General features: G+C 40.3%; 2 protein-coding genes across 2 annotated transcripts in view; both read right to left on the reverse strand.

Annotated features, from left to right (window-relative positions):
- The window catches only part of LOC308104780 (gasdermin-E-like), an 8,255-nt gene extending 4,570 nt beyond the window's left edge, over positions 1-3,685 (reverse strand). The window contains exons 1-4 of the mRNA XM_080455307.1: positions 3,553-3,685; positions 3,064-3,200; positions 2,337-2,532; positions 1,200-1,362 (exon numbers count right to left, since the gene is read on the reverse strand). Of these exons, the coding sequence (XP_080311433.1) occupies positions 1,200-1,362; positions 2,337-2,532; positions 3,064-3,172 (468 nt within the window). The 5' untranslated portion in view covers positions 3,173-3,200; positions 3,553-3,685. The remainder of the gene's footprint in view (positions 1-1,199; positions 1,363-2,336; positions 2,533-3,063; positions 3,201-3,552) is intronic.
- A 2,810-nt stretch (positions 3,686-6,495) lies between these two features.
- Positions 6,496-15,587, reverse strand: LOC308105176 (organic cation/carnitine transporter 2-like; the record flags this gene model as incomplete). The annotated part of the gene is made up of 11 exons (XM_080455811.1): positions 6,496-6,577; positions 6,803-6,938; positions 7,371-7,553; positions 8,001-8,215; positions 8,872-8,978; positions 9,971-10,097; positions 11,408-11,579; positions 12,614-12,768; positions 13,709-13,812; positions 14,452-14,634; positions 15,381-15,587. The coding sequence occupies 11 exons, from the start codon at positions 15,585-15,587 to the stop codon at positions 6,496-6,498; spliced, it is 1,671 nt and encodes a 556-aa protein (XP_080311937.1).
- Between the last annotated feature and the right edge of the window lie 3,781 nt (positions 15,588-19,368).

The raw sequence follows: 19,368 nt of genomic DNA on the forward strand, positions 1-19,368 counted from the left end.
ATTTTATCGTCTACTCAGGCTTTTGTGAGCACCCTGGACAGGTTTTCAGTTGCTTGCTTTTTGATATTCATTTTATCAGACACGCTACCTCTACAAACCCATTGTAACTTCAAACTCCATTTTAACCATGATAGATTCATCGGAAACACCCGTCCTTGGTTCTGGTGACTGATATTGTCATTCTAATACGTGAGGAGATTTTTTTCTTTTTGGAAAATGAAAAAAATGTAATACATGTAATATAAAAAAATAGATGAAAAAAGTCATCGAAAAAACACGCCCCCCTCACATATCAGGAGGGCAGGGTGAGTCACCAGAACCAAGGAGGGTGTTTTTGATGAATCTAACATGTTAAAAATGGAGTTTGAAGTTACAATGGGTTCGTATACTGTAGGGAGCTATAGGGCGTGTCTGATAAAATTAATATCAAATATCTAAATACTGAATCAAGCATCTTAAAAACTGTCTGTGGGGCTCACAAAAGCCTGAGTAGACAAGGCGTTGTGAGCTTGGAGATTGGCTATTTTCGGTGTGAGACGAGCGATACTCAACTAAGTATAATAAAGATTCAAGCCAATACTGGAGATGCAATTCTTTCAACATAAAATGCTGCATTCAAGTTTGGGAGAATTTGGAAAAGGCAATTATCTTGAACGCTGCGTTCAGGCACGGCATGGAAAGGGTGCGTTTGCATTTCTTTCAAACTAGTAAGTGCTATTCATGGTCTGGAGAGGGCACTTTTACAGATGGGTAAAAGGGCAGGGGCTCAACCCCCCTTTGAGGTCTATGTGTGCACGTGCCTGCTCTACACCAGTGGTTTTCAACCTTTTTCAGCCAAGGACCCCTAAATTGATATACATTTGACCGGGGACCCCCATCTGTAAATATGTTGTGCCAGGGACCTCCAGAAACGAAGATTTGAGTTAAAAATGTCTTTAAAAAATATTTATATTCAAAGCTATGCACACATTTTCAAGATTTTTCAAAGAATAGCAGATCTACGAGCTTGTAGATCTGCTACTTTTGAATAGCCAAATCTAAGTGGTTAAAACGATTGTGACGCTATATGTTAACTAATTTAGCTGGGGACCCCCTGGTACCCCCCTAAGGACAACTGGTGGTCCCCGGACCACTGGTTGAAAACCACTTCTCTACACCACTGCACATATCCAATCACACGCTCAGCCCCCAATGCTCACCGGTGTGCCGGTCTCAACCGCCAGTCCCAGGCTCTCTTCAAAGCTAAAGTATTCAGAGAGGGTGCAGGTACTGGTGGTGACGAGCCTCTCCGTCAGCACGGCCAGGATAGGCTGACGAAGCTTCTTCAGCTGCTTCACCAACACATGTTTCATGTTCACCTTCCTGGACACAGAGGAGATGGGACAGATGATGTGAGGTAGAGTGTGTGTGTGTGTGTGTGTGTGTGCGCGCGCGCGCGTGTGTGAGTGTGTGTGTGTGTGTGTGTGTGTGTGTGTGTGTGTGTGTGTGTGTGTGTGTGTGTGTGTGTGTGTGTGTGTGTGTGTGTGTGTGTGTGTGTGTGTGTGTGTGTGTGTGTGTGTGTGTGTGTGTGTGTGTGTGGTGTGGTGTGGTGTGTGTGTGTGTGTGGGGTGTGTGTGGTGTGTGTGGGGTGTTTGTGGTGTGTGTGTGTGTGTGTGTGTGTGTGTGTGTGTGTGTGTGTGTGTGTGTGTGTGTGTGTGTGTGTGTGTGTGTGTGTGTGCGTGCGTGTATGGGGGAGAGAATTCTTAGTCTCAAAGGGATACAGTAGTTCACCCCCAAAATGACATTTTTCCTAACGATTGGTCACCCCATGGATTCATGGATATATATCTTTTTTTTGTCACATTAATAAGCCGATAACTTGATGACCGGCAGCGATTCCGGTAGGAGACACAAAGAGTCTCTTTTGTGTCTCCTACCGGAACTACTGCCTACCGGTCCGCTGGTCAGCAAATGATTGGCCTCGATCTTGTTTAGTTTTGCTACAAAATAAAAGCCTGGACCAGCGCGTCGGTGTACCCGGTATAGGAAGTGTTTAATTTCCCCAACCAACCAGAGTGCAGTGGGCGTCGCTCGTAATGTTGTGTTGACGGGGCGGGGGCTGACGGACAGATCGGTGAACCAATGGGATCAGGCGCATTCTCTCCGCGCTGATTTTAAACCCGCCCCTTTATACACGAAAGCAGGAAGGCTAGTGCAGCCTAGCAAATGATTGGCTTAGGAATGCGACAAAAACAAAAAAAATATCCATGAATTCAAGCCTCCATGGGGTGACTAACCGATATTTTTGGGTGAAGGATACCTTTAAAATATAATTATTTAAATACTGTGACTCCAACCTGTCGTTGGTATCACTCAGCAGCTTCTTGACATCCACTTCCTCTCTCTTGAGCGTGCCGACAGATCTTTTGTCCTTGGCAATGACCTTCGCCCCCAGCGTGACGCCGGCTACGCCAGCCTCGACACCCACCATCCCATCAACCATGTTCTCGGATGCACCCTTGTAAGAGAGTATATCTTTTTCAGGCAGAATTGCTGCCCCCCCCCCCCCCCAAAACACACACACACACACACACACACACACACACACACACACACACACACACACACACACACACACACACACACACACACACACACACACACACACACACACACACACACACACACACACACACACACACACACACACAGAGAGAGAGAGAGAGAGAGAGCACAAACACTGTGAAGATAACAGTGACGGGCGATACAGTAAAAGTCCGGAATTCAAAATTTACTTGAGTAAAAGTAAAGTAAAAGTACAAAATTAATGGTACAAAAATAGCACATCTACAAGCTCAAAACGCGGTGCGACGCGTTTTGAGCTTGTAGATCGGCTATTTTTGCTACTTTAGTGTGACACAGAATGGCGAAGTATGACATTCATTTACTAAAAAAGTTAAAATACGGACATAAGAGGTGTCTGCCCAACAGCATAATGCAATGTGGCCCTCTGGAGTGAGTGTTCAAATATAGTGGCCCTCTCCAGCATCAAAGTTGCCCACCCCAGCATGATGTAGGACATACCTGAACTTAGTGGTTCACCCAGCAATAGATCACTGAGTTTGAAGCGGGATGGCTCGTACTTGGTTTTCTTCCAGAAGAAAGTCTTCTTTTTCTTGACAACTAGCCTCATGAGAACCAGCCTATCTGCGTGGTAAACACTGTAGACGGGGATGAGAATAAAACATGCCAGACAATCAATCTGTGATATGCCCCGCCCTGTTTTCAGACGTTTTCATGACATACAGTATTAAATATTAAACATGAAATGCACTTCATACATAGTGGACTGTTCCTCTATCTGAACCTGAACAAACCCTCATATAGTATATTATTTGACTTCACAAAGTGCTTCCCAATAGACTGCATTTGTATTTAATTAAGACATTATTAAAAGATTTCATCAGCATCGTCTTATAATAGTATATAATGTACAATATAGTCATTCAATTATATTGTAAAATGTAACACCATCAAACGTATGTGTTGGTTTTCTGGTGCAGCTGTCCTTACCTTTAAGGTAAGGTTTAAAGTAATGAATCCAAGGTCCTTGCCAGTCGTTGGAATTTAAATGTTGAACGTTGTAGTTGATCTGTAGTCACACAGCACCAGGTACAAGCTGATTCCTGAGTAATACAATGTTTTCTCTCTCCTGGTTGTATAGTGTTGAGCTGGGCGGGGAAACACAGAGAGATGTTGTCAAACTGAGAGCCGTCCGACTGGTTGTGTTGCGACCGGTGTTGCCAGATGTTTTAAAGTGTTTCACTTTAAGGTGAATGGTGATACTTACCTACCTCGCTACCTGAGGCTCTATTCATGCCGTGTTTGGCGACGTAAGAGAGGCCATGGTCAGGGTACCTTGGCCGAATTTGTAGAAGCATGGCTGCCATATAAAAGGGATGAGTGGTCAAATGTTTTGTGTATAGGAGTGACGGAGGATGCTAGTTAGTTGTCATACTAATTGGGAGGCAGGGGATGGATACAAATGGCTGAGCTGTATTAGTAGTTTCGTTCCCTACCTATGTTGAATGCACTTATTGTAAGTCGCTTTGGATAAAAGCGTCTGCTAAATGACTGTAATGTAATGTAATGTAATGTAATGGAAGAGATGTTGTTGGCAGCAATATTGTGATTATATACTGTATTTACATACGCGTATTAACATTATTGTAGTCCTGGTGAAACATTACTCAACTACAAATGAAAGTTGCTCAGTCAAATTTGTTTCCAGTTAAAGTGTTGCAGTAGGTGCTTTTAAAAATGCTTAAGGATTCAAAAGTACATTTTCTTTGTTAATATCAAAGCATGCTGTATCAAAATGTACGCTTTCCAAAAACTGGAGGGAAAGTTTTAAGCGACACACACACACACACACACACACACACACACACACACACACACACACACACACACACACACACACACACACACACACACACACACACACACACGCACACGCACACGCACACGCACACACACACACCTTAAACTAAAGATTGTCTGAGATAGTGTGAGATCTCAGTGTGTACCTGCCCTGAGGCCTTAAAGGGCAAGACCACTTTGGTAGAGGTTTGGGTTGTGTAGTTACCTTGCCATGATGTAACTCCAAAGGTGGGCAAGAAATAAAAAATAATTGCTCCATTGACTAGAAATTGATAATTCAAAATATGCTCCTCATTGACTTACATTGTACGGTAAAACAGCTCTCAAAGTCACTCTTTTAGCACATAAACGAACACAAACAAAGTTGATTCAGACAATACAGAACATCACCAAACCCAGTACTGTTTTTCTTTTAAAATAAAAATGTCAACTTCCTGTTGATTTTGCCATTTTTAATAAGTAGAAAACCTGGACTGGATCCGCGGATCCGGATCCAGATCTTCAAATAGTAAAATCAACAGGAAGTTGACATTTTTATTAAAAAAACAAACAGTACTGGGTTTGGTGATGCTCTATATTGCCTGAATCAGCTATGTTTGGGTTCATTTATGTGCTAAAAGAGTGACTTTGAGAGCTGTTTTACCGTACAAAGTAAGTCAATGAGGAGCATTTTTTGAATTATCAATTTCTAATCAATGGAGCAATTATTTTTGATTTCTTGCCCACCTTTGGTGTTACATCATGGCAAGGTAACTACACAACCCAAACCTCTACCAAAGTGGTCTTACCCTTTAAAAACAAGGCTCCAGACATCCCAAAACAAACTGGTAAGGCTACTTCTTGTACCCCATGGGACATTATTTCAGTCTGGTACCTGGCAGAATCTTAAAATGCACACTTCAAGGATTAAGAATGCATTTGGTGAGAACTCCATTTCTTGTGTGCTGTTTTTTTCCTGTAATAGAGTCAAGATGTGCTTAAATCTTAATATCCACTTTAATGAATTCCTTGGGTCCAAATTGTATGGGATCTTTCCCCCCATTCCAAAGCTATGCTCTTTTCAATTGTTTTCCATTTTTGGGTTTGGGTTCAGGATATGTATAGTAAAGGGTTAAAACGTAACCCCATGGGCCATTTTTTCAAAATTTACTTGAGTAAAAGTACAAAAGTATTGGTATCAAAATGTACTTAAAGTACCAAAAGTAAAAGTACTAAAATGTTTGAAAATAGCAGATCTACAAGCTTGTAGATCGGCTATTTTCAATTAGCCTATGTATAAAATAGGGCTAAAGTGGTTAATGTATGTTTTTTAATGTAATGTTGTCAAAGCCAGTGCAGTGCTACGTTTGATTACCTCATGAACAAATGACCTTGCTGGTGAAACATGTTCAACAACTCTTGTGAAGGTGTGGTGGTGAAGTAATTAAGTATGTACATTGTATTTGTATATAACACTTCTCACAGAGAGAACTCACATTGTGCTTTACGTACAACAGAAATAAAAACACGGCATGAAACATTCAAATGATTGAAAAAAACAACAACAACAACACAAAAGACAAACAATCTAAGACATTCCATAAATGCTTGTTTATTTGTGTTTAAGTGGTTCTTAAAAATGTCCAAAGAGGCTGAAATGTTTTCGTCCCAGCTCTGAAGACCTGTCGAAGTGCATTCCATACCTTTTTGTTTTTGACCTTTCTCCATTTAAGAAAGTTAAGTTAAGTGTCTTGCAGGAACACTTGGAACACTAGGCTTCCCAGACTCTCTAACCATTCAACTATGGCCGCCCAACCTGGTACGAGGAATGACCAATAGACTCTGGGCTCAAATAATACGGTAAATACGATTTAATTGTGTGTTTGGCATTGAAAATTGGCACTTCTGTTTGCCTTTCAGGCTTCAAATATGACATCATTTGTCAAAAATGACAAAATAATGTAAATGTTTAATAATTTATACATGTAAAAATAGCGGAAATAACTGATCTATAAGCTTACAACATGTCACTTTGTCACGCGTTGTCATCATAAATGTACAGTATGTTTGAAAATATACAGAAATGTACAAACATTAACATTTTGTAGAATGTTGTCGTAGATGGGGCACAGATGGGATCTCATCCTCTGGAATGACGAAACACGCACACTTTATCCTGGCAAAGAAAAGGCATGGGATTAGTGTTGTGTATAAATGCAGATAACCACTAAAGCCCTATCCTATATACTTCATTGTAGGAAAAATGGCTATTCTTGCTATTTTTTGAACATTTAGGGAAGAAAAAACAAATTTCGGCCTAAAAACATGCCTAAAAAAGTAGGACAAATGTCCTATCTTTATCTCCAAGATCACGACTGGTAAATTCTCCCAGGAAGCATACCTTTCTCTCACAGGCATCTGCTCGATAGTTTCAGGCAAAGGTCGACCAAAGGTCTCTGGAAGGAAGAGAGTGGCCAGGGCAGACAGAAGAGCCAGAGAACCCAGCAATAGATATGGTAGATACTTGTAGTATATACCTGCACATGGAGAAGAGCACATTTGAATGACTTAATAGTTTAGTATGCAGCATGTGCATGGGAGTTCACAAGTGTTGAAGGTACCATAATACTTCTGTCAGGAAACGCCTAATTAATTAACTAATTGTTGCATAATGGAGATAGCAATTATAGTTTGACTTGGTGGTACGCTTCTACTCTTGAGGATGCTCCCTGCAGCAGCACTACACAGGGTTCCCACACATTTATATCAATACATTTTCGATGGTTGTCTGCACCATCGGTGTGTGATTGGGTGAATGTAACGCACTTTGTAAAGCCATTTGGATAAAGGCGCTCAAATTGGTGCACTTTTCTGTGCGAGTAACTCACTTCGGAAGTATCTGTTCAGATGCAATAGTAGTTATTACTACTAATAGTAATAAATATTACTCTATATGGACAGAAACGTACTCAGTTGCATGACATAAGGAGCAAGGATACCGCCCAGTCTGGAAACCATGGCACAGGTGCCAACAGCTGTGTTTCTGATGACTGTTGGGTACAGCTCTCCGGTGTAGGCGAAAATCGTTTGGAAACTGGTGGAAATGCACAATTTACCCAGCATCTCCAGTGCTATGGACAGGTCAGGTAGACCTAAGCAAACAGAAGAATAGAAGATAATAAAGTAGAATAGATGCATGTATCTATCTATTTATTTAGATATGTTGTATGTGTGTATATATTTATGCATGTACAGTATGTATTTGTGTACATATGTGCATGCAAGTGCTTCACATTACTGAATGTACAGTATATCAAATTTGCAGTGATTAGCAGAATACACACACACACACACACACACACACACACACACACACACACACACACACACACACACACACACACACACACACACACACACACACACACACACACACACACACACACACACACACACACACACACACCTGACTGGCATTGGTTTTATTTGGCATTAATGCCAAGTTACTGGCCTTCCTCCTTTAGATAAGATTACATCCCAAGTCTTGTAACTTCCAACATTCATTAGTTTCCTATGATAAAGTCCCTCCCTACAGCCACCTTGTGGCACCAGCTGAATGCAGTACAGCATTCCTCCTCCGAGCACCATGCTGAGTGCCACGCTCAGCCGCCTGGGAAGATACTGCAGCGCCAGCCAGCTGGAGACGGACGCCGGCACCCCCACGGCCGCCGAGATGAAACAGTTGACAAAGCGGTCGCCGTGGAGACGGGATGTGTTCAGCGACAGGCCAAAGAAGCCACTGTTTATAGTGAACCTGGGAGGGACACACACACACACAGCAACAGTCTCTGTCTGTCCCAGCAGTACTGATCAATGATTGATGGATTGATGATGGCTAGTAGATGGATGGGCAGATTGATAGATAGATATATGCATGAACATGCGGCCCCCACCTTCACTTAATGCGACCCGCAGGTTGATATCGGATTACTGATATATTATTGATTTCAGCTGTTACAATTGCAAACATGACCCGCTTTAATTACTTCAGTCTATATTAGTAGCTTAATGACTAGTATTAAAATTCTATTGTCTTATTTATGTCCAATGTATTTGTATTGAAGTTTAAGTTAACATAAGTATAACTAAATGCATTTGGAATTAAATAAAAATTGTACTTTTCAGGATTCCAATTCAAAAATAGCAAACGAAAATTCTGGATTCCAATTCATAAATAGCTAAAATAGCAGATCTACAAACTCAAAACGTGTCGCACTGCGACGCGTTTTGAGCTTGTAGATGGGCTTGTAGACCTCAAAATTGTACTTAAGTACTGTACTTGAGTAAATGCACTTAGTTACTTTACACCACTACGTCTATGTGTCTTAAGACATGCAAAAGAAGCACATACTTATAGACATACATACCCTTCTACAGTATGTGTGATAAGGTGAGTGTGTGGATACTCACCACACTAGGAAGAGTATGAGTGTTGTGTTTCTGGTTCTGGTGAACCTTAGCAGGTCTAGAACGCTGTGGCGCTTCACTGGCTCGCATCTGTCCTTTGCCATGTCACTCTGCAGCAGTGGTGGAAAAAGTACTCAAATGTTTTACTTAAAGTAAAAGTAAAAGTATCAATACTACTATGTAGAAATACTCTGTTCTGTAAATTCGTTCGGAATTCTAATTTACTTGAGTAAAAGTACAAAAGTATTGGCATCAAAATGTACTTAAAGTACCAAAAGTAAAACTACTCATTATGCAGAATGTCCCATTTCAAGTTTTCAAAATGTATAAGAAATCTTTTGAAAATAGCAGATCTACAAGCTCACAACGTGAGCTTGTAGATTGGCTATTTTCAAATAGCCGAAATATACATAGGGCTTAAGTGGTTAATGTTATGTTTAGTAATAACAATCTAAATCTAAAAAGTAACTAGTAACTAAAGTCTTCAAATGATTGTAGTGGAGTAAAAGTACAATATTTTAAATTATAAAAGTATTGACATTTGGAAATACTCCAGTAAAGTAAATATACCTCAACATTTTACAGTACTTAAGTAAATGTACTTAGTTACTTTACACCACTGCTCTGCAGGACACAAAGCATCAGTTCATTGTGTATTCTCCCTCCATGCCAAAATGTTACGTGTCTACGGCTGTCATCAAAGACAAATTTGAAGTCAATATAATGGTCGCTGTCTATTTCTGAACATAATGTTAGCTGTATAGCAGGGCCCTTTATACTGTATTCACCTTTAGGCTTTAGTATTCACCTTTAGGCTTCACACCTTGCACTCCAAAACGTCTGTGCTCAATGCTTTTTGAAGTATTTTTGGTGACACCTCTGGTAGCTACGAGGTCATTACAGCATCTGTTATAAATGTGATTCCCAGTGTTGGGGCCAGAAAATTTGGATTACAAATAGTATTTTATATTGTTTAGGGAAGTGGTCACACAACACATGTATGTGGAATGGTTATTGTGAAAAATATGCAAGTGAAGAATTATAAATATTAGAAATAAATGTAATCGAAAAGGTTAAACAGTATGACCTAAAGTGAACTTACATCATAACCTTCCAGGATGACCTTTGGAGCCTCTACGTTGTTCTTCTTAGCAGCTTCTCTCAGTATGGCCTCAGCCTCCTCTATCCTTCCCTGGGAGATCAACCACCGAGGAGACTCTGGGATGAACCTGCCTCGCAGGTAGGAGAGAGAAGGTCCATGCTTTGGTTATGGAACACAGTAGAGAGAGGTTCACGCTCAAACAGTCGGAAGGGCTTTACCTCAAAAGCAATTCATGGTCCCATACAGGTGATTACAGCGAACAGAAAATATCATCCTTTTAAAATGTAATAATTTTAAGAGAAAAAAAGACGTCTCCAAAAAACAAAAATAACCTTCAAATCTATACTGAAAATGATGTGTTATAATTTAGTCATTAACCCATTAAGACTTTAACCGCATTATTTTATACTTTGGCTATTCAAAAATAGCAGATCTACAAGCTCAGCGCGCAGCACCGAGTGCCGCGCGCTGAGCTTGTAGATCTGCTATTTTTGAAAAATCGTGAAAATGTGTGCAAATCTTTGAATATATATATATATTTTAAAGCCAACATTTTTAACTCAAATCTTTGCTTCTGGTGGGGGTCCCTGGAACATATTTTGAGATGGGGGTCCACGGCCAAATGCATATAATTTTGGGGGTCCTTGACATGGAAAAGTTTGAGAACCACTGATATAGAAACACACGTTTGTCAAAAAACAAAGATTTACAAGATATTTGTAGAATCCCCAGAAGCAAAGATTTGAGTTACAAATGTTTGCTTTAAAAAAACAATATATATTCAAAGATTTGTCAAAAAAATCTCAATTTTACAAAAAATAGCAGATCTGCAAGCACATAGCGTGGCACTCGGTGCCGCGCTATGTTGCGCTATGTTGCCGCGACTGATATTGTACTTCTAACGCGTGAGAGGGACGTGGTTTTTTTTTATTACATTTTTTAAAACATTTTTGTAATATTTGTTTTGGAAAATGTACAAATAAATAAAATGAAATAAAATAATATAAATGAAAAGTAAGTAATTGAAAGAACACGGCCCCTCACAAATTAGAAGGACAATCAGTCACCAGAACCAAGGACGGGTGTTTTCAATGAATTCCATCATGGTTAAAATGAATATCAAATATCTAAATACTGAATCAAGCAACTTCTGGGGTGCTCACAAAAGCCTGAGTAGACGTAAAAATGATCCCAAACATGTTTGAAAGTGAAATATCCCTTTAAGGATTCAGCACCTGTTCCTTTTCTCCTGTAAAATAAAAGAAAAAGAAAAACCCATTAGAATTTGAATTCATAAAAGAATGAAAGAAACTAACTATCTATACTACAGTGAGCTGTCACAGGTAATAGTGATGATATTAAGTCCCCAATATTATGAGTTGGAGAAAAAAAAACTGGCTCAGTAGTGATGGTTCTTCTGCAATGACTGCAACTCACCACCAGAGGGGTATGTAGAGCAGGCCAGGCAGAGCTAAAGCCAGCAGAAGGTACTTATAGTCTCTTATGAAATAAGCAAAGAGAGGCAGCATCATGTAGCCAGCACCAAAGAACAGATTCATTCCCAGAGACAAAAACAGGACACGCACGTTTCCTGTCAAGATCTCAGTACCTGGAGGGAAGCAGAGGGAGTGGAATGTGGGAGTGAAATTTTTAATTCCGGACTTTTAATTGTAACAGAGTACTTCTACATTGCGGTATTGATACTTTTACTTTGATTACCTGTCCCACCACTGACAATAACCAACACATCTGGATCATTTAATCAAAAGAGGCCTTTGAGCAGTTATAACAATACAAAAAAAAGTTGTCATTCTACTAAAACATTACACGTTCACTGATACAAAAAAGTCACCAAAAATAAAACACCTTTATGGGCTAGAGCTCCTCCGTTCCACAGATTTCCATAAACCTAGAGTCCTAGACACTTTATTTCGCAATAATGTCGATATGCACAGTATGTCTAATGTATCATTTCATTGCATTCCTAGAGTCGCAGGCCGAACATAGCAGATCTACAAGCTACCGTCCAGCACATTCCCATCCATGCTCAACACGCAGTGGTGTAAAGTAACTAAGTACATTTACTCAAGTACTGTACTTAAGTAAAATTCTTTGGTATTTTTACTTTACTGGCGTATTTCCAATTTTCAGTACTTTCACTTCTACTCCACTACATCTCAGAGGCAAATATTATACTTTTACTCCAATACAATTATTTAAAAACTTTAGTTACTAGTTACTTTGTAGATTTTGATTATTATTACAAAACATATATTAACCACTTCAGCTCTGTGTGCATTTTGGCCGTTTGAAAATAGCTGATCTACAAGCTCACAATGCGTCACGATACGACGCATTGTGAGCTTGTAGATCTGCTATTTTCAAAAGATTTGTATACATTTTATACATTTGAAAACTTGTGAAACAGGACATTGCTGCATGATGAGCACTTTCTACTTTTGGTACTTCAAGTACATTTTGATACCAATACTTTTGTACTTTTACTCAAGTGAATTTCGGAATTCCGGACTTTTACTTAAAAAGGGAGTATATTTCTACATTACAGTATTGATACGTTTACTTAAGTAAAACATTTGAGTACTTTTTTCCACCACTGTCAACATGTGGGTAGTTGTTGCATACCTATGACAAAAGCACAAATATGGTTGGAGTTCTGGCCCAAAGCAACGATGAAGAAGAGGATAGCGAACACCGTCCACGAGGGAGAGAAGATTTCGACAAAGGTAAAAAGTGTCTGGACGGCCATGTTTGCAAACATGATGGGCTTTCTTCCAAACCTTTAAAAAAACAAAAGGAGACAAAATTAGCCAACATGTGTTCTGTTTCTCTTTCCTTTACAATTTACAAGTTAGCAGTGGTGGCATCCTGGCGCATTGTGAGCTTGTAGATCTGCCATTTTCAAACATTTTAGTACTTTTACTTTTGGTACTTTAATTACATTTTGATGCCAATACTTTTGTACTTTTACTCAAGTAAATTTTTAATTCCGGACTTTTAATTGTAACAGAGTACTTCTACATTGCGGTATTGATACTTTTACTTTGATTACCTGTCCCACCACTGACAATAACCAACACATCTGGATCATTTAATCAAAAGAGGCCTTTGAGCAGTTATAACAATACAAAAAAAAGTTGTCATTCTACTAAAACATTACACGTTCACTGATACAAAAAAGTCATCTTAAATTTAATAGGCCAGCCATACACATCTGGACAAACGGTCAAACTGTTAGTTATTATTGGTGGATTATAAACCAGATAGACCAATGATAACACAGGATAACTGACTAGGTCAAATCATATAACCATGACCATAACCATGAATCCTTATGTCACACATGGGCAGTGGAGGACAGTAACAGTGTACATTTACTTGAGTACTGCACTTAAGTACATTTTATGAGTATCTGTATCTGTATCTATGAGTATTTTTTTGGTATACTTTTTTGATTGCTTTCACTCCACTATAGCCTGGCTCCAGCCCCTGAATCGCTAGCCACGCCCATTAAAAAAATATGTTCAGGCGAGTGAAACGAAATGAAAATTCAGGCTGAGTGTCAGGCTAACTCCACTACATTTGAAAGACAAATATTTAACTTTTGACCCCACTGCAACTCTAGGAAGGCTGTGAAGCACTGATTAATTTCAGGCCATTTCCCCACAAGCCTGAAGAGATGGGTCATTATTAAATAATCATGCCATGGCTTTCAAATACCTGTCTGAGATCTGTCCAGAGAAGAAGGATCCACACAGAACTCCCAGGAAGTACACGGAGGAGGTGAACGGTTGTTTCCACTGGTTGCTGCATACCAGGTCAAACTGCAGGTTGAGAATTTACAGAAAAGGAAGATTGACACTTCCGGGTGCACCTTTGGTTAAAATAAAAATTGTATTCACTAAAGCTATGGATTGTGTAGTGTTAACTTGAAAGTGTAAACACATGCATGCACGCCAGTGGTGGAAAGTAACTAAGTACATTTACTTAAGTACAATGTTGAGGTACTGGGGTTTACTAGGTTTACTGGAGTATTTCCAATTTTCAACACTTTTACTCCATTACATCTCAGAGGCAAATATTGTACTTTTACTCCACTACAATTATTTGAAAACTTTAGTTACTAGTTACTTTGTAGATTTTGATTATTATTACAAAACATACATTAACCACTTCAGCCCTATATACATTTCGGCCATTTGAATACAAGCTCACAATGGCTCACAATAGCAGATACAAGCTCACAATGCATTTTATACATTTGAAAACTTGCGAAATGGGACATTCTGCATAATGAGTGCTTTCTACTTTGTATTTTGATACCAATACTTTTGTACTTTTTGGACTTTCACGTGTAACAGAGTATTTCTATATTGCAGTATTGATACTTTTACTTAAGTAAAAAACGTGAGTACTTATTCCACCACTGACACACGCATGCACGCACGCACGCACGCACTGACCTCCGTGACGATGGTGGACTGGTAGATGTCTTGGCTGTAGCTCCATCCGTCCACACAGCTCTCCTGTCTCAGCTCAGTGAGGTTCACGTCCCGACCGGGGATGTAGCCCAGAGCGGACAGGTTCCTGACCTCGTCCAGTCTGTACCGGTGGCATCGGCTCTGCTCCTCCTGTCCGTTCACCACCTGGTCAAATATACAGTAATAACCTCTATTACAGTGCAATAAGCCGTATGTACTGTATGGTATGTGTGGCGACTAGGGATCAGTGGTGGAAGAAGTACTCAGATATTTTACTTAAGTAGAAGTAGCCATACCATAATATAAAAATACTCTGTTACAAGTAAAAGACATGTGTTCGAAATGTTACTTGAGTAAAAGTACAAAAGTATTGGTATCAAAATATACTTAAAGTACCAAAAGTAAAAGTACTAAAATGTTTGAAAATAGCAGATCTACAAGCTCACAACGCGTTGCGATGCGACGTGTTGTGAGCTTGTAGATCGGCTATTTTCAAATAGCCTAGGTATAAAATAGGGCTAAAGTGGTTAATGCATATTAGGGGGTCCCCAGCAAAATTAGTTAATAAAGCGTTACAATCATTTTAACCCCTTTATCCATATTTCATACTTTGGCTATTCAAAAATGACAGATATGCAAGCTCATAGCCGTGCTATGAGCTTGTAGATCTGCAAAAATCGTAGATCTGCAAAAATCGTGAAAATTTGTGCAAATCTATGAATATATATTTTTTAAAGTGAACATTTTGTACTCAAATCTTTGCTTCTGGGGGTCCCTGGAACTAAATATTTTGAGATGGGGGTCTGCGGCCAAATACAGTACACACTACACATCATTTTGGGGGTCCTTGACATGAAAAAAGTTTGAGAACCACTGTCGTAAAGAACAACACACCGGCGTCAGGTGCTCACCTCTACTGGGATGATGGCCGTGCGCCACTCTGCAGTCAGGTTGACATCTGGAACCAGGCAGTGGTGGCGGGGGGTGTCGGCCAGGAAGATGACAGAGAACGCACTGAGGCCACTGGAAACGGTGCTGGCACAGAGCAGGAAGAACACGGTCCGCTGGAAGCGGCCCCACCGTCCAAGGAAGGCCGTGGCCTCCTCGTAGTCCTTCATGGCCAAAGACCCAGGAGTCTGAGAATCAAAGAGAATCAACATTCAAGAATCTCCTCTTCTTGCTGACATTAAATACCTCATCAAGTCAGGTGATGTGTCAGTCCAATGGTCAACAATGGTCCCACGAAATACAAGCAGTCACTTGGAAATGCGCCCCCCCCCCACACTGTCCAAGACCTTCTCATAACCCCTCATAGTCCCAGGCCCAGGAATCTCCTATTTTTTTCTGCCGCCAACAACAATACGTAACGCCTTCCTGGTTTAATGTCTTACTCCTCTATACAGTACTTCTGTAGATAGACTTTGATCCACGATCTGCTGTCTATTACTAGTGGCAGAGATACAGATAGCTATACCTGCTGAAAATCCAGTTGTAACACTGACATTTAGCAATAGTGCCTGTACTGCCTGTGAATGTATTTTTGGCCCAGCTAGGGCCCACGCAAAAATAAAAATTTGATTTTTTCTGACTTGCATCGTTCCCGTGTAGGCCAGCACAACGGGCAGTTTCAATTTCAGAAACAACCCTACATGCAAGTGCTATGAATATACAGTATAGTCACAAATATTGCATGGAATTGTACTTGGAATGTATTAAACAGCTTTCCTTCAAATTGTGTCAAGCAAAGTATAGCCTACAAGGCGGGGAGAGAGGGGAGAGAGGGAGAGAGAGATGGGTTGGAGAGAGAGGGAGAGAGGGCGGAGAGTGGGGGGGGGAGAGTGGGAGAGAGAGTGAGGGGGGAGAGAGAGGGGGAGAAAGAGAGAGAGGGGGGAGAGAGAGAGAGAGAGAGAGAGATGGGGAGAGATTGAGGGGGAGAGAGTGAGAGAGAGTGAGGGGGAGAGAGTCAGAGAGAGTGAGAGAGAGTGAGGGGGAGAGAGAGATGGAACAATCCGTGTTAATGTGTGGTTAATTTATATATTTTGTTTGTACATGTCTCCTCTAGAAAATGCAGTGAAAAGTGACAAGCGGATCAGCCATATCAGCCAAAGTATACAAGGGGGGGGAGAGAGGGAGAGAGAGAGATGGGTTGGAGAGAGAGGGGGAGAGTGGGGGGGAGAGCAGCCGTCTGCAAAAAGTTGGTGTGCCTGGAAAAAGAGGGTGGCACTTGAGAAGGCCCAGAAGCGCTTCGAAATTCCAGATCACTGAGTGCCAAACTCGATGGGGCTCCAGGCTGCTCATGATTAACAGGATCCTGGAGCAGAAGAAAGCACTGCCAGATTCCAGCCAGCACTGCCATTTCAAGATACACCACAACATTGGGATCCCCCTGTATTTGTCAAAATACTTCCAAAATGTTAATGAAGTCCATGATCATAACACCAGAGGCAGCTCCACAAATCATGTTCAACCCAGATTTGGCTCAACTAAGGGAATGAACTCGTTCTCATGCTATTCATCAAAAATGTGGAATGCCCTACCAAAAGGAGTAAAGGAGTGTAAAACCCTACTCACTTTCAAAACTGCCCTAAAGATACACCTTCAGGAGGCTGCAATTCGAAAATGGCCCCTGTCTAAGTCTTAACCTACCCCCCCTACCCCCTTTTTCATTTTCTTCTTTTGTATATATTTTTTTCACTCTTCATACCAGTAACCTGTAAGCTGATTGCATGACATTCTGTATAGTAGAGTGTATATCTGTCTGTCTTTTATATGTCATCATGATTTGTGTGCATGGGGTTCTCATCTTAAAAAAGCTCAGTGCTTAATGAGTCTTCCAGTTTAGTAGACCTTGTATTGTGAATTTGTACTTCCATGTACTGTTATTCTCATGTCTTACTAAATAAAAGTACATCAATCAATCAATCAATCAATCAATCAGATGTCCTCTCAGCAATGCTGTAGTGCTTATTTTGGAAGTGGGGGAGCACACCACTAAGACCAACTAAGAATGCTTAGTTTTCACTGTTTCTACAGTTAAAATATCAAATAATAATAGTCATATCGTATTAATATCGAGATATCTGGCATATATATCGAGATATACATTTTTGTCCATCGTGCAGCCCTAGTGTGTGTGTGTGTGTGTGTGTGTGTGTGTGTGTGTGTGTGTGTGTGTGTGTGTGTGTGTGTGTGTGTGTGTGTGTGTGCGCTATGCATGTAACTTAAACATGTCCATATATAGGAGGAAAATGGGTAAATGGTACAGAGGGGGTTGGGGGAACTCCAGGTGTTTGTCATAAATCATACCTGTCACAATGTTCTACCCTGGCTGTAATAAGTACTTCATGTCCTGTACCTCGTTGGTGGTGAGACCTTCGGATAAAGACAGTGTGTGTGTGTGTGTGTGTATACCATACATGGGCAACTGGCAGCCCGGGGGCCACATGCGGCCCCCACCTTCACTTAATGCGGCCCTTAGGTTAATATCGGAATACTGATATATTACTGCTGTTACAGCTGTTACAATTCCAAACATGCAAACATGACCCGCTTTAATTACTTCAGTCTATATTATAGTAGCTTAATGACAAGTATTAATACAAATCAGGATTCCAATAAAAAAATAGCAAAAATAGCAGATCTACAAGCTCCCGAATTGGTTCCTTTTGCCAATTCGGAACTGGGAAAGACTGATTTCAGCTTTGGTGCACCTGAGTCGGTGAATGAAGGTTGAATGAATGAATGAAAAGTATATCCTCTTAAGACCCAAGCTCTTGTTTGGTATGCATTTTCTCTTTGCTATTTGGACTTATTGGGACCTGGAGTATAAAAACTAAGCATTGTCTTTTGAAATAATGTCTTTTTGAGAAAAATGTTGTCCACATAGGGTGTTCCGGCCTTAGTACAAAAGAAAGAAAAGTACAAAAGTATTGCTATCAAAATATACTTAAGGTAGTGTAAGTGATTTACTTTTGATAAAATAAGTGTTCTATATTGTGATAGTACTCATTGCTATAGAGTGTTTGTTCAGTAAAAGGAGTCTCCATGTCTCTCCAGCTCTTTATTAAACAGAAAATGCATTTTCAGTGCCCTCTCCTGATTGGCTTAAATGTTGTCACCTACCTGAAAATGTACTATATTGTGTTTACTAAAGAGCTGGAGAGACCCCTGTGACCGAACAAACTCTCTGTAGCAATGATTACTATCAGAATATAGTACTTTTAAAAAATATATCACTTACCGTACCTTTAAAGTGCCAAAAGTATGAAGTATCCATTATGCAAAATGTCCCATTTCACAAGTTTTCAAATGTATAACAATCTTTTGAAAATAGCAGATCTACAAGCTCACAACAACAACAACAACAACAACATGGACAATACAACAACAATGAAATGAAGTTGAGACACTCACCTGTCGTCAGGTATAAGGCTCTGGGTCGTGTCGTAACGTGTGGCACAGCCTGCTGTGACAGTGAACTATTTCAACTGAAACTCAGTGATCTGATGAGACTGACAGACAGTAATCAGTGAAGCCACAACTTGTTGGGTTTTGCTCAGTCAGCTTATAGAGAGTATGCACATACGTCACCTTTCCACCAGGACACACACCCCTCATCTCTAGACTGAGTGGAAAAACATTGAGCAGCATGGAACATTGGAGTTTGGAAGCGCTCGTTGGAAATCACTCAACGGTACTGTTTGTAAATTGCACACAATGCAGGAGGCAACAGGACGTTGCGTTATTGAAAACGAGCGCTTCCAAACTCTGACACTTAGAAAAATAATCACCTGCACGAAATGTATTGACAGAAAGTAGCCCATAACATGTCTACGGTGGATTTTTATGAAACACAAACTTTGCCGATAGAAAGAGGATAATTCAAGCTTTCCGTACAGC

This window comes from Gymnoscopelus braueri (genome assembly GCF_963280865.1).
Source record: "Gymnoscopelus braueri genome assembly, chromosome: 17".
Classification (NCBI taxonomy): domain Eukaryota; kingdom Metazoa; phylum Chordata; class Actinopteri; order Myctophiformes; family Myctophidae; genus Gymnoscopelus; species Gymnoscopelus braueri.